Source organism: Carcharodon carcharias, chromosome 5, assembly GCF_017639515.1.
Source record: "Carcharodon carcharias isolate sCarCar2 chromosome 5, sCarCar2.pri, whole genome shotgun sequence".
Classification (NCBI taxonomy): domain Eukaryota; kingdom Metazoa; phylum Chordata; class Chondrichthyes; order Lamniformes; family Lamnidae; genus Carcharodon; species Carcharodon carcharias.
The window spans coordinates 187257640-187272076 of NC_054471.1; the positions used below are offsets into that span (position 1 = coordinate 187257640).

At 41.3% G+C, this 14437-nt stretch overlaps 1 protein-coding gene across 1 annotated transcript in view; it reads left to right on the forward strand.

Annotated features, from left to right (window-relative positions):
• Positions 1 to 14437, forward strand: part of LOC121277842 (protein LYRIC-like) — a 90624-nt gene that overhangs the window by 20704 nt on the left and 55483 nt on the right. The window contains exons 2-3 of the mRNA XM_041187531.1: positions 9351 to 9449; positions 13765 to 13849. Coding sequence (XP_041043465.1) covers positions 9351 to 9449; positions 13765 to 13849 — 184 coding nt within the window. The remainder of the gene's footprint in view (positions 1 to 9350; positions 9450 to 13764; positions 13850 to 14437) is intronic.

Genomic DNA, 14437 nt, shown 5'->3' on the forward strand with positions numbered 1-14437 from the left:
CCAATGCTGCTGTATAGTTTGAGCTAATAACAGCCTCTAAGAATGGTTGGTGAGAATCATCTGCAAATTATTTCTCCCTTTATTTCATGGATCCCTGAGTAGATCAGCTGAGATTGACAATTTGAGAAAAGGAGGTACAAAATAATATCGACAAGGACAAAATAAGTATGAATTCTCTTGGGGTGGGGGGGGGTGGAGGGGGGTGGGGGTGAGTGGGGAGTTGGGGGGAACTCTTCCAAAGATGACATTGACATTTTAAAGGTGAGATTTTGGGTGTCAATTTTAAAAGGGAGCATATTGCTCACCCTGCCTGCCCCTAGTTTGCCCACTTTAAAAAGAGCTGCCCTACAGTGGTAATGTGCTGGGGGGGTGGTGGCCTTAACAAGGTGAGAGTGAGACTTTTGCCCCTCGGGGCTAGGAAGTATCACCCTCTAGCGCTGCCAGTCAATCTGATTGGCCGGCAGCTGAGTAGTCCCAGCAGTGTCAGAAAGCAATAGTGGCCACCGCTGAGACTACAAGGGAGCCCCAAGAAGAAGATCGTGGATACATGGGGTTTTATTCACAGAGGGATTGGGGACCCTAGTGAGGCGAGTAGGGTGTCATGTTCAAAAGGCCAAGGGTGTGGGAGGCACAAGTGGGGTGGGGTACCCCGATAGGCACAGGCCCCCCCCCCCCCACGCGCACACACACACACACACACACACACACACACACACACACACACACACACACACACACACACAAAGGGTTTACCGCCTTCTTTCTTGCCTTTACCCAAAGTTGAGAAAGTAGCAGGTTGGCCATTTTTCTTCTGCTTTCCCCTGCATCATGGCGGTGGAGGTGGAAAGAGGCCCTTCATGGCCTTTAAGAGAGTGGGCGGGCTGGCTGACACCTTACCTGCCCGCCCTAATACAGAGGACAGCTCGGGTGGGCAGGAAGGCGATGGGCTAGCCCCCTGTTTTATTTTGCCTTCATATATGTCTGTGATGGGGGCTGTAAAATTCCTCCCTTTGTTTCTGTAAGAAGTGGGCAATGGTGGTGAGCAACAGATGCTATGCCATTGAATCAGGGACCATTGAGATAAAGTGTAGCTGGTATTTAACTCAAGATGTCAGTAATTTTGTTAATCCCTGGATTAGATTTGATTTAGCCAACCTCATTAGGAGGTTGGTAGCAGAAAGTTGTCAAGTATTCACTTCATTATTGAATGCAGAGATAATGGAGTGGGTGATTTTAAGCCCTAGTGACCAGTTGATTTGAGTCTGGTGAGATGTTTACATTTTTTAAAATTCCAAACCCAAAATGAACATGCCTCAAACTTACCTGTTTTAACAGAGGTGAGATAAGGGTGGGTATGGGGGGATTGGGGATTGGAGGGCAGTTTGGAGAATGGCATTCAGGCAAATCCCTCCCAGGAAGCCTCATTAAAATATTTATATGACTGGCTATGTGCCATAGATCTTATCTCTTTTGTTGCTAACGCTAGCAGATTGAGTTTCCCGCTCCTTGGGGGAAATCTGATGGCCCAACAAACCGAGAACTGCTGCATGGATTTCCTGGTTTTTTGAACTGAGCCTCTTAATCCACAACCCCAGATCCACATTCTTAAACCACAACATTTCTCCCCCCACCCCCGACCTGGAAGACCCCAAACCTGGAAATCCTTCCCTGGGAATATTGAGCTAAGGATTCCAATTTTTGTTTCATGTTATAACAACTCTTAAATGAATAGATGAGACAATATGCATATCAGTATTTTACCAGATGCTGTTATATTGGTGCTTAAGGCTAATGGGCTTATGGAGATGCAAGAACATCATCTAATTTTTCTTTCCCCTGCTTATCTGCAGAGTTAGAGGTAAAATCCCAGGTTGCCTGACCTGGTAAATGTCTTTTTAATTCCTAATGGTGGATCTTCTGTGACAATTTTAAAGGGAAGTTGGATTTTAGGCTGTTTTAGGAAGATAGGATTAGTAATATTGAAAAAAGAGATTTTTTGGTCGAAGCTGTTCATCTTGCCCTCATCAGGACAATTCACAAGAAAATGCCAAATGTTAGGGGAAACAACATTTTCATACTGTTTAAGAAGAGAGTGCTGATTGGTTGGCAAATGGACTCTGGTATAACTGTGGATAATGCACCAATTGATGGTGACTGACAGTTAACTGCCAGGCATTTTGTTTAATAAGTGACAACCATTTGCTGGTTCATTCTCCAGGGCAATGTCTTACCTACAGTTAACTGTCTATCACCATCAACTGGTGCATTCTCCATGGCAACATCTCTACCAATCAGAGTCCACTTTCTAACCAATCAGAGTCCACTTTCTAACCAATCAGCACTCTCTTCTCATACGGTATAAATATGTTGTTTCCCCTGACATTGGTATTTTCTTGCAAATTGTCCTGATGAAAGCAAGACGAAAAGTTTTGACCAAAAAAAGTCTCTTTTATTTCAACAGTACTCAAGTTCTGTACTACCAAATGACTATAAGATAAAATTAGATGATCTACTGGATAATGTATAAATAATGGTATATTTTAATTATTGAGAATGAAGGAAAAGTTGGTTAAATTGATTAATGCAATAAAGGAATTATTTAGGAATTTAAAATATGTCATTATTCGTGGTAAATTATTTGGAACTAGTTGATTTTCTATGACTTTGTAATCATTTCTTAGTGAAGAGTTAGATTTTAAAGTCTGTAACCTGCTAAATCCTAAAGGAACAACAATTTGCATTTATATGGCATGTATAATGTAGTAAACATCCCAAGCTTGCTTCGCAGGAGTGTTGTGTAACAGCATTTGGCACTGAGCTACATCAGGAAATATTGATCCCAGAGGAATGCTTTAAGGTGTGTTTTACAAGAGGAAAGAGAGAGGTGTCAAGGTTGAGGGAAGGAATTCCAGAGCTTAGTCCCTTGGCAGCTGAAAAAGTGGCCACCAATGGTGAAGCAAATAAAATCAGGAATGTTCAAGAGACCCAAACTGGAGGAGCATGAAGATCTCAGAGGGTTATAGGGCTGTAGGAAATTTCAGAGATTGAGAGGGGTGAGGCTGTGGAGGGATTTGAAAACAAGGATGAGAGTTTAAAAAACTTAAGATGATTGCATATAAGGTTTTCTTCCTTTTTGCAACAATTTTAGATATCCTGTCAGAAATACTGTTTAAGCAGAAGAAAACCAGAATCATGTGGAGGGCCCAGTATGTGATGCAGCATTTCCTGTGGTGGAACATTAGTTACAAAAGTGCATGCTGTGGGCTGACAGCTATTATTAGGCAGTTGAGTTATTAAGTGCCCTCACAGATGTTTTTGTTTAAAGCATTGTTTCAAGCAGGGTTGCTCCTCAGTCCCTCTTGTATGGTGGACTTGTGAGAAAGAGATTAAAATCTGTAGCAGTGGTTCAATAATATAAGAATGAAGTGGTGGCCAAAATAGTAAGACTTGTAGAAAATATTCAAAACAAAAATACCTGGAAAAACTCAGCAGGTCTGGCAGCATCTACGGCAAGGAACACAGTTAACGTTTCGAGTCTGTATGACTCTTCAACAGAACTAAGTAAAAATAGAAAAGAGGTGAAATATAAGCTGGTTTAAGTGGGGGGAGGGTAGAGCTGGATAGAGGGCCAGTGATAGGTGGAGATAGCCAAAAGATGTCACAGACAAAAGGACAAAGGTGTTGAAGGTGGTGATATTATCTAAGGAATGTGCTAATTAAGCATAGAAAGCAGGACAAGCAAGGTACAGATAGCCCTAGTGGGGGTGGGGTGGGGTGAAGGAATTGAAATGGGCTAAAAGGTAGAAATAAAACAAAGGCTGGAAATACATTTAAAAATAAAGGAAATATATGGGAAAAGAAAAATCTATATTAATTATTTGGAAAAAAGGGGAAATCGGAAAGGGGGAGGGGATGGAAGAGAGAGTTCATGATCTAAAATAGTTGAACTCAATATTCAGACCGGAAGGCTGTAAAGTGCCTAGTCGGAAGATGAGGTGTTGTTCCTCCAGTTTGTGTTGAGCTTCACTGGAACAATGCAGCAGGCCAAGGACGGACATGTGGGCATGAGAGCAGGGTGGAGTGTTGAATGGCAAGCGACAGGGAGGTCTGGGTCATGCTTGCGGACAGACCAAAGGTGTTCTGCAAAGCGGTCATCCAGTCTGCGTTTTGTGTCTCCAACGTAGAGGAAACCGCGTTGGGAGCAACGAATGCAGTAGACAAATATTCAGAATTGCTTTCCTTTTTCCATAAATTCTCTCCCCACTTGCATCTCTCCTGATGGTGCAACCGGTGGTCCCAAATACTCAATTTCACTTCTGGTTTCTGAATGGGAATGGCTTCTGCCCATTGCTGACTAGTATGTTGCAGCCAGGTATTACATGTTTATTAAAAAAAAGTCAGCTAATAAGTTCTGTGGCCACATCCAGAGTGCACTGTTTGTAGAGGCAAATAAGGCACAGAATAATTATGCACTGCATTTTTAGCAGAACCTCTGATATATGCACCAACAAAAATCATGCAAAATAACAAACTGTCACAGCCTGTTTTAATATCTGTAAATACATTTGAAGATTACAACATTGTTTTTGTCCTGTAGAGCATGCACTGTGTGTTAGATGAAACCTATATGGTCTTTGAGGGCGCACACACTGCTAACATCCGTGGAATATGACATTGAAAGCAGATGGATATTTCGGCAAGAAGACAAGCAGCATCAGCGTGCAAGCTTAGTGTCATTTCAAGCTTTCTGCCCTATGAAAAATGATTTTATTAATGCCAATATCCTGATGTTACTTTACCACCCATTGCACAACTTTTACTGGGGTTGTATGTCCAGGATAAGAAAGCAATCTGGAACAGCAGTGTATGCAAACATTCAGATCATTTAGGGAGCTGCAAGAACAAGGGAAAAACTTGCAAACAAGGAGCAGGAGTAGGCCATCCAACCCCTCGGGGCCTGCTCCGTCATTTCATGGCTAATCTGGTAGTAACCTGAAAGTTTCATCCCAACATTCTATTAGCTTTCCTAATTACTTACTCAGCAGTGGTTTCCTGATTTTCCACAGTAACTGTGACAGAAGATTAGTGACATCCCTTAGAAATTTTCTGCCGAAATCATAGCAAAGGATTGAAGGAACCACTGAGGAAATTCTTGGCCAGTGTTCAGTCTGCATTGGTTCCTTGTGGTAGTCAAGATAGGGCCAGCTCTCAAACACTGGTAGATTTTAGATTCAGCGGGAGTTATCACAGGGGTAAGCCACCACATTAGACACATATAAATCAGTTGTTTAATGTGCTGTTTAGCCAAGCCCACTTGTATATCAAGTTTCATCAGGCTATAAAATACAAATTTGGGCTTATTAAGAAGCTTGGAAAGAAATACAAATAGATAAGCAAATTGGAAAGCAATGCACTGTTTAACTTTCACTGACAAATTAAGCACTTTTCCAAACCCAGTACAGTAAACTTTTCAGAACTCTTATGATGCTTTTGTTTTCAGGGCTGTTGTTTTGTTTTTAATTTTCAAGAGTATACATGTACAGGTGCCTTTGATTCTTTTGTACTTTTAGACTGTACTGTGCTTGTGGGAGGGGTGCATCAATATATATAGGTTTCTTGGCATGACTGTGTTTATGCCAGAAATAATGTGAATCAAGGGATTGGTTGAGGTTAATAGTATGATCCTATTTTATGGCAGCTAGTCAGGTCTGAGAACTGGAGTTGGGGGAAGAGAAAGGGTTCAAGGCCCTACTTGCATTGTGTTGAGTATCATAAATATGTGACCTGTGTAGATTGCTGACCTCCCATCACAAGGCTCTCTATTCTCAGAAGAGTTTTGTAGCTGATTACAGATAAGTCAACTAGGCAACCCTTACAGGGCAGCAGATCCTCTGCTGGAATTTGCCCAGCTTTAGCTCTGGTGCTGTAAGTCAGCTTGGCCTAAAACAACAGGCAAGGCATTCCTTTTTTACAATTGGTGTTGATACAGAAAGCTACATATTATCTGTGCACATGAGTCAGAGATGTTAATTTTGAATCCAGTCAGAAGTTATGTCATTCCTATCCTAAACAAAAACAGAATTACCTGGAAAAACTCAGCAGGTCTGGCAGCATCGGCGGAGAAGAAAAGAGTTGACGTTTCGAGTCCTCATGACCCTTCGACAGAACTTGAGTTCAAGTCCAAGAACGAGTTGAAGTATAAGCTGGTTTAAGGTGTGTGGGAGGGGGGGGTGCGGAGAGAGAGAGAGAAGTGGGGGGGCTGTGGTTGTAGGGACAAACAAGCAGTGATAGAAGCAGATCATCAAAAGATGTCAACAACAATAGAACAAAAGAACACATAGGTGTTAAAGTTGGTGATATTATCTAAACAAATGTGCTAATTAAGAATGGATAGTAGGGCACTCAAGGTATAGCTCTAGTGGGGGTGGGGAGAGCATAAAAGATTTTAAGATATTTAAAAATAATGGAAATAGGTGGGAAAAGAAAAATCTATATAATTTATTGGAAAAAAAAGGAAGGGGGAAACAGAAAGGGGGTGGGGATGGGGGAGGGAGCTCACGACCTAAAGTTGTTGAATTCAATATTCAGTCCGGAAGGCTGTAAAGTGCCTAGTCGGAAGATGAGGTGTTGTTCCTCCAGTTTGCATTGGGCTTCACTGGAACAATGCAGCAAGCCAAGGACAGACATGTGGGCAAGAGAGCAGGGTGGAGTGTTAAAATGGCAAGCGACAGGGAGGTTTGGGTCATTCTTGCGGACAGACCGCAGGTGTTCTGCAAAGCGGTCGCTCAGTTTACGTTTGGTCTCTCCAATGTAGAGGAGACCACATTGGGAGCAACGAATGCAGTAGACTAAGTTGGGGGAAATGCAAGTGAAATGCTGCTTCACTTGAAAGGAGTGTTTGGGCCATTGTACGGTGAGGAGAGAGGAAGTGAAGGGGCAGGTGTTGCATCTTTTGTGTGGGCATGGGGTGGTGCCATAGGAGGGGGTTGAGGAGTAGGAGGTGATGGAGGAGTGGACCAGGGTGTCCCGGAGGGAGCGATCCCTACGGAATGCCGAAAGGGGGGGTGAAGGGAAGATGTGTTTGGTGGTGGCATCATGCTGGAGTTGGCGGAAATGGCGGAGGATGATCCTTTGAATGCGGAGGCTGGTGGGGTGATAAGTGAGGACAAGGGGAACCCTATCATGTTTCTGGGAGGGAGGAGAAGGCGTGAGGGCGGATGCGCGGGAGATGGGCCGGACATGGTTGAGGAAAACCTCGGTTAAGGAAGAAGGAGGACATGTCAGAGGAACTGTTTTTGAAGGTGGCATCATCGGAACAGATGCGACGGAGGCGAAGGAACTGAGAGAATGGGATGGAGTCCTTACAGGAAGCAGGGTGTGAGAAGCTGTAGTCACACACCTTAAACCAGCTTATATTTCAACTCTTTCTTGGACTCGAACTCAAGTTCTGTCGAAGGGTCATGAGGACTCGAAATGTCAACTCTTTTCTTCTCCGCCGATGCTGCCAGACCTGCTGAGTTTTTCCAGGTAATTCTGTTTTTGTTTTGGATTTCCAGCATCCGCAGTTTTTATGTTTTTATCTATTGTTTTCATTCCTATCCTGTTGCACCAGCTCATAGGGAAAACCAATGCATTTGTACTTTTTAAAATACAAAGCAGTGAATAGCATTTCTTTCCCAATAGCACCTATCACTATATTTTAACAAGTGTTACCTGACTTTATTAAAAATCCTGAGCTTTCCTTACAAATAAGAATTTGCGATAGAAGTCAGGTTGAGTTTTCGCCAATATGGGATTTTGCAATACTTGTAGCCAATTTATGTATTAGTTCTAACGGTCATGCTATAATTATATATTTTTGTGATAAGACATTTACAGTCTGTGCAGGTTGCTGCTGATGACCTCTCAATCCTTTTTATGTTCTAGTGTTGATTTACCTTTGTCCTTTTAGCCAAATCATTGAACTTCTCATAAACTACTGTTCTGTTGTTTGACATACATCTTTCATTTGTAGAGAATGGAAAAAATCCTGACATTGTTACACTCAATAATAATAAAACATTAATTTCCTTTGTCGTCTTTCAAAAGTGCTCTGCTTCAAGTATTTCATGTGAGAAAATGATAGTTGTATAAGAATTATATAGTAAATATTTAAAATAAGGAATTTCAGTTCTCAACAGCTTTTAATGGATCTGAATTTTGTAAAATGGCATAGAAAAATCTTAACCCTCTTGGCTGAAAGAACAGCTGTTAATATAAGCCTATATTGTAAAACAAACTCATCTACTCCAAGCATCATAGTTACATCATGGTTTATTTTATGTTGAAACAGCTGCTTCAGGTTAATGAAAGTACTCAACTGTACCTCATGATTTGATCCATTCTTTGTCCATATTCTTTTGTAAATTATACTTGAATTTATTAAGAAATTTACTGAACTAGTCTAAGAGAAGAGCCAGTGCCAATTTCAAATGAACTGCACCTAAAAATAGTTGTTTCAGCATCAGATCCAGTTTTGAAGTGCATACATTTATAAAACTGATTTTGTCAGTTTTTTTTAAGTTGGTATTAATTATGAAGTACAACTTGAGAGTATTGTGCAGTAGGTGTATCCAAATTCTGATCATCTCACTGGATGGCTTATGGTTGGCACTCCAATCAGGTAGTTAGAATTAAAAACAGGTGGTTCAGTTATAAAAGCTGATTAGAATTATGAAAGCTTTATAGAGTACTGAATGCCCCCAGTTGTGGGGAAGAGCAAAACTGGAGGCTGTTAACATGGTTACAAAAAAAAATCAAACAAGGGATTTAATAGAAATGTATTTACCCAAAGAGTGGTGAGAATGTGAAACTCAGTACCAAAGGGAATAGTTGAGACAAAAAGAAGAAATGCGTTTAAGAGGAAGTTGGTAAGCATATGGGAAAGAAGGGAGTAGAGGGGTATGCTGTCAGAATTAGATGAAGATTTGGGAGGAGGCATGAGTGGAGCATAAACATTGGTGTGGACTGCTTGGGCTGAATGGCCTGTTTACATGCTGTGTATCCTATGAAATTCTATAATATTTTGGACCTAATGGGGAATATCTGCTGATAGGAGCCAAGGAGTGGTATATGAGTAGTATTTCTGATGGTGATTTCGAACAGAAAAGTTGTCTGTGGTTAATTTGTTATTAATCTGCATATTACTGTTCTTTTGTTTAAAAACTGTTAGGCACTGCTTTGTATTAATACGATTTAATTAATATTTAAAATGAGGTAAAATTGCTTTCAGTAATTACAAATATTTCTTTTGCCATGCACTTAAGTTTTTCTTAGAAAATTAATGAATCTACTTCTGTTTTTCTTACAAGGAGCCAGTGAATGGACACCCTCCCTTATCAAATGACATACAGCTAATTCCTGTGGAAGAAACAAAAGGTTCACTAGCTACAGAGAAGAAATCTCTTAAGGTACATTGAAGACAATCATCATTCATTTGATCCTTTGTTTGAGCTTTTCCAGTGTTTTAGTGGATAAATGTGCCTTACCCATGTTAGAATAGAAGGTTCCAAGATTATGATGAAAGGTATTGGTAACGTGAAGAAGAAAGAGTATTTGATTATAAGTCAGTGACAAAAAGGTCACAAAGAATTATCAGCAGAGATGTTAGGAGATTTTTCTTTATGTGGTGTGTTCCTATTGCATGGAATGCTTTGCTATAGAGTGTATTTGAGGCCGAGACCACTGTACGATTGTCCTATGAGGAGAGATTAAGTCCACTAAGCCTACATTCCCTACAATTTTGAAGAATGGGAGATGATCTCGTTGAAACATAAAATTCTTAAGAAGTTTGACAGGGCAGATGCTAGTAAGACGTTTCCCCTGGCTGGGGGGCCTACAATTTGGAGGCCACGGTCTCAAAATAAGTAGTCGGCCGATTAGGACTGAGGTGAGGAGAAATTTCTTCAGTCACTGAATCGTTGAAATTTTCCACCTACAGAGAGCTGTGGATGCTCAGTTGTTGTACTTATTCAAGACTGAGGACAATAGATTTTTGGATGCTAAGGGAATCGAGGAATATGGGGATAGTGTGGCTAGATGGAGTTGAAGTAGAAGATCAGCCATGATCTTTTTGAATGGTGGAGCAAACTCAAGAGACCGAATGGCCTACTCTTGCTCCTGATTCTTAAATATCTTCTAAGGGAATAATGGATAAACATTTGAAGTCTAGGAATATGCTGACAATAAAAAAAACCAAGGCTTTAGATTAATTTTGCATCGCTCTATCAAACAGCTAATATAGACATGGATGAGTCTATGACTTCCATGGTTCTGCTGAAGAGTTTAATTAAAATCACAGGATGTTCCCTTTCACCTCTTACAAGCTTCCTTCAGGCAGCATTAAAGTATGTACAAGTAGAGTGACAGCTACTTGGGTGGTCATATATTGTGTGTTTGCAGGACATGAGCAGAACAGCTGCATGAAATTTTTGAAATTCCCTAGGTTGCCAGGAAAGTTCTGCAGATTTTTTAGGGGTGTTTGTATTTCTCTATCTTGAAATTGGGTGCTACTAAATACAGTTGTGGCACTGACCATTTTCTTTATGATTCCATTGATCTCATGCAAGATCATGTGGCAACTGGCCTGGTGTTAAAAAAAAGGTAGGCAAGATAAAGAAGTGTACCAAACTCCAGTGAGAGTGTCTGCGGCTCAGTAAACTTGCGTGAGATAACAAGCCTTGCCTGTATGTCTGTCACAGATTTGCCCCAAGGTCAGTTGTGTGTGGTGCATGGCTACCAAAGAGATGTGGAAAGCAATTGGTCTGTTATGAGTCCTGTTGACTTCGAACAGTTTGGTTTGTGCTAGAAATGTTCTTTGAAGGAATGATTTGCAATGAAACCACAGTTGAGAAAGCTGCTGCACAAGCTGTACAGAACTGTCAACACTAGAACATTTATTTTCTTATTATTACAGTTGCTTCTTATAATTAAAATAATATAGCTATTCCAGTCCAGTGACAGATGACACCTTCTAATAACATGAATGTTTACTTTTGGAGATGAGGTTTCAATACCAGTCAAAAGGGTAAACCTCTCTGGTAGATGTACAGCTGGGACACTGTACCAGTTTTTAATTTTTCATTAAAATGCTATTACATTTGCGTTAGCAAGTGTACACAGATTATAACATGCAGTTTTCTGCTACAAACCTTTGTTGAAACATATTCCATAAATTATTGCTCGATTAAGAGGAATATTAGCGAATACATGGAATAACAAAGAGAGTGGGATTAGAAGGAGCAGCTCATGTGGCAAAAAACAACTGAATGGACCAAATGGCATGTATCATGTGCTCAGGCTTTCTAAGATTCTGTGAAAAAGATGTGCTAGCAATACATAATAGAGTAGACAAGGAGAGAATGGACTGTTTTTTATTTAATTGACACACTGAGTACAGAACAGGATGGGCTGAGGGGCAGATCAGTGACATCTGGGTGGGTGTCAGAGGCCTTGATGTTTATGAGGAGGATTTAGAAACCCTCCTAGAACTTTGCAGTTTTTTTTGGTAAGTCTGGCCAGTGCAGCGTGACTTCATGGTTCTTTCTTCTGTCTTTTATTTTTCGCTTGGTTTCCTCTTGGAGAATTTTAAAAAAGATCTGTGAACCCATGCTTGTGCAAAATGATAGGTTAAAAACACGATAATAAATTTGAGATTGATTTTGAATCATTGTTGCTGACTGGCTCTTACTCTGTTGGCCTATTTAATCTGTCAAATATCACAACCACCAAAAGTGTAGGAGTTCAGAGTGTTGAATACATTAGTTCATTTATATATTTTTTTTCTTTCATGGGATGTGGACATTGCTGGCTAGGCCAGGATTTGTTGCTGTATGCTTAATTGCCCTTGAACTGAGTGGCTTACTAGGCTATTTTGGAGGGCAGCTAAGAGCCCACCACATTGCTGTGGATCTGGAGTCACATGGCCAGACCAGGTAAGGATGGCAGATTTCCTTCCCTTGAGGACATTATTAAACCAGATAGGTTTTTACAACAATCACCATTACTGAGACTAGTTTTATATTCCAGATTTTATTAATTGAATGGTGGGATTTGAACCCGTGCTCCCAGAGCATTATCCTGGGCCTCTGGATTACTAGTCCTGTGACATTACCACGACACCTCTGTCTTCCCCAAGTGTCAATCAGTGAATTGAACTATTTTACTGTACTTGCCTCAAGGTCAAGGGTAAGGTTCAGATCCAGACTGTCTGAGTCAGTGGCATACCAAGCCCATTCTTCATATGGACTATGCATAATCTGTTCCATCACACTGGGAATCTGAAGAATTGTAGCCCTCTAAAGCCCAAGAAAGCAAGACTCTGGAATGTTTATTCAATCTTACATGTCTTTTGACATTTCTTGACATGCCATTTCCATGAACTAAACAGCTCAGCTATCACGTGGTAAACAATGATCTCTATCCATTCTCATAACTCCTGAAGCAGTAGGTATTCTTGTAGCTGTTGTTTAAACTGGCTATTCAACATATTAACGGTACAGCTGACCATCTATTCCACTTTAGTTTTTTTAACAAGGCTTTCAGTTGCCATATTTATATTGAATATTTTAATTATTTTAAATACTTATTATTAGATATGCAGCAGAGTCAAAAGTGGGTGTAAATTGAAGGGTGGATTGGCACAGTTTCAGACATTTCATTGTGAAAATTTACACAGTAACTTCAGGAAGACAGCCCTGATAATTTACAGCATCTGCATTTTGATGGCCTGACAATGGGAAATTGTCCAGAGACAACCTACTAGAAATATGTCATAGCAATTTACAGCCCATCTACCCTCATTAGTATGTGATCTTGATATGCAAATAACAGGCAGCCACAGCATAAAGTTTAATTAAACAGCTTTTTTTAAATGTGTGTGTGCATGTGTTTATTTTTGAAAACTCTGGCTGGAATTTTAGCTGAAGCCCTGTTGTTACAGCCGAAAGTGAGGGCAGAAGATGCGACCATGGGGCTGGCCTGGGGATTTTACTGGCTCAGCTAATTAAGAGTCCACTGCCAGGCCCAGCATCTACTTAAGGTTGGTGGCACTCCTCTAAGTTGCTGATGCAATTAGGGGGTTGGCAGCTTGGCAGCTTTGGCAGTGCCACCATTAGATGTGGCTGCAGCTGAGGCTACAAACAGAAGCAGAGGGTGCCTCCATGTTAAGGCACCCTTGACAGGCAGATAAGTGTTTTTTTTAATGTGCCATGGGCAGGCAGGCCCTGGCAGTCAGAGATGTGAACCCTCCGGTTGAGGTATGAAACCATGGGAGTGGCCAATTCTGTCGGGGAGGCCCCTTCCTTTGGCCATGGAGTGGTTATAACGGAGGGCATCCCCCCCGCACCACTGCCACCCCCACCCCCAGAACCCACTATAAGGCCACCTCAATATACTTGATGGTCTCCCCACGTGGCGGGGGGCCATCCGACAGCAGCAGGAAATGGCCGTGTGTTGACCAGTTAACTGCATTAATTGTCATCCGCCAACCAGAGACCAGCAGCCGTGCTGCTGCTATTCCCACGGTTGACACTCCCGTGGCAGCAGGAAGATGTGGAGCTCCCCTCCCAACACCTTTTGTTACCATTTTGCTAGCCCTCCTGCCCCCCAGCCCCTCTCCAAAGGGCTGGTAAAATCTGGCCTTCTGTGTTTTCCACCTCCCTGTGGTTAAATAAAGCATTCTGCACATTACAAACCACTGAGGGCAATGTTTTTATTCTTTCATAGGCCAAGAAGAAAAAGCAGCGGTTAGATGAGAGATCAAAGGAGCCAAGTGTTTCAGGAAACAAAGAAAGAAATGAGGAAGAAGCTGGTGAGTTTGAAAACCACAAGTAAAAGTAATCCTGAAATTGTAAATCTTCAGTTAACGGAGGAACGTCTTTGGCGTGGATTCATTTCCTTTTCAATCAACGAAATGTTTTGCGCTAAATTGTGAACAAAGTACTCAAGGAAGAGACCAATAAACCCAGTTTAGGTTTGAGGGAGAGTACGTGATGATTTCTGTGGTGTATGATGCCATCACCAATTCAAGCTATGTTGAGAGAGCTTAGAATTAGTTCAGACACTAAGAAGGAAAACAGACACTACAAAGGCAGTGGAAGCAGATAGCCTTTGTGGTCAATGTTCAGTATAGCCCCGAGGACCTAGATGCAATGCTGCATTTCTTCAATGACTCTCACAATGACCAGGTTAATGAATGCATCTTGAAATGCCATAGTTTTACAACAGAACTACTAGCCTTCCATGCTACTCAATACTACCCCTTCACTCACTTACCATACTGCTCAATACTACCCCTTCACCCACTTACCAACAATCTCCAGTAACAACTCAAACCTCACATTCAAAACTTTACATCATCCTTGCACACTTAGCGCTGCTGCAAGCCTCACATCCACAC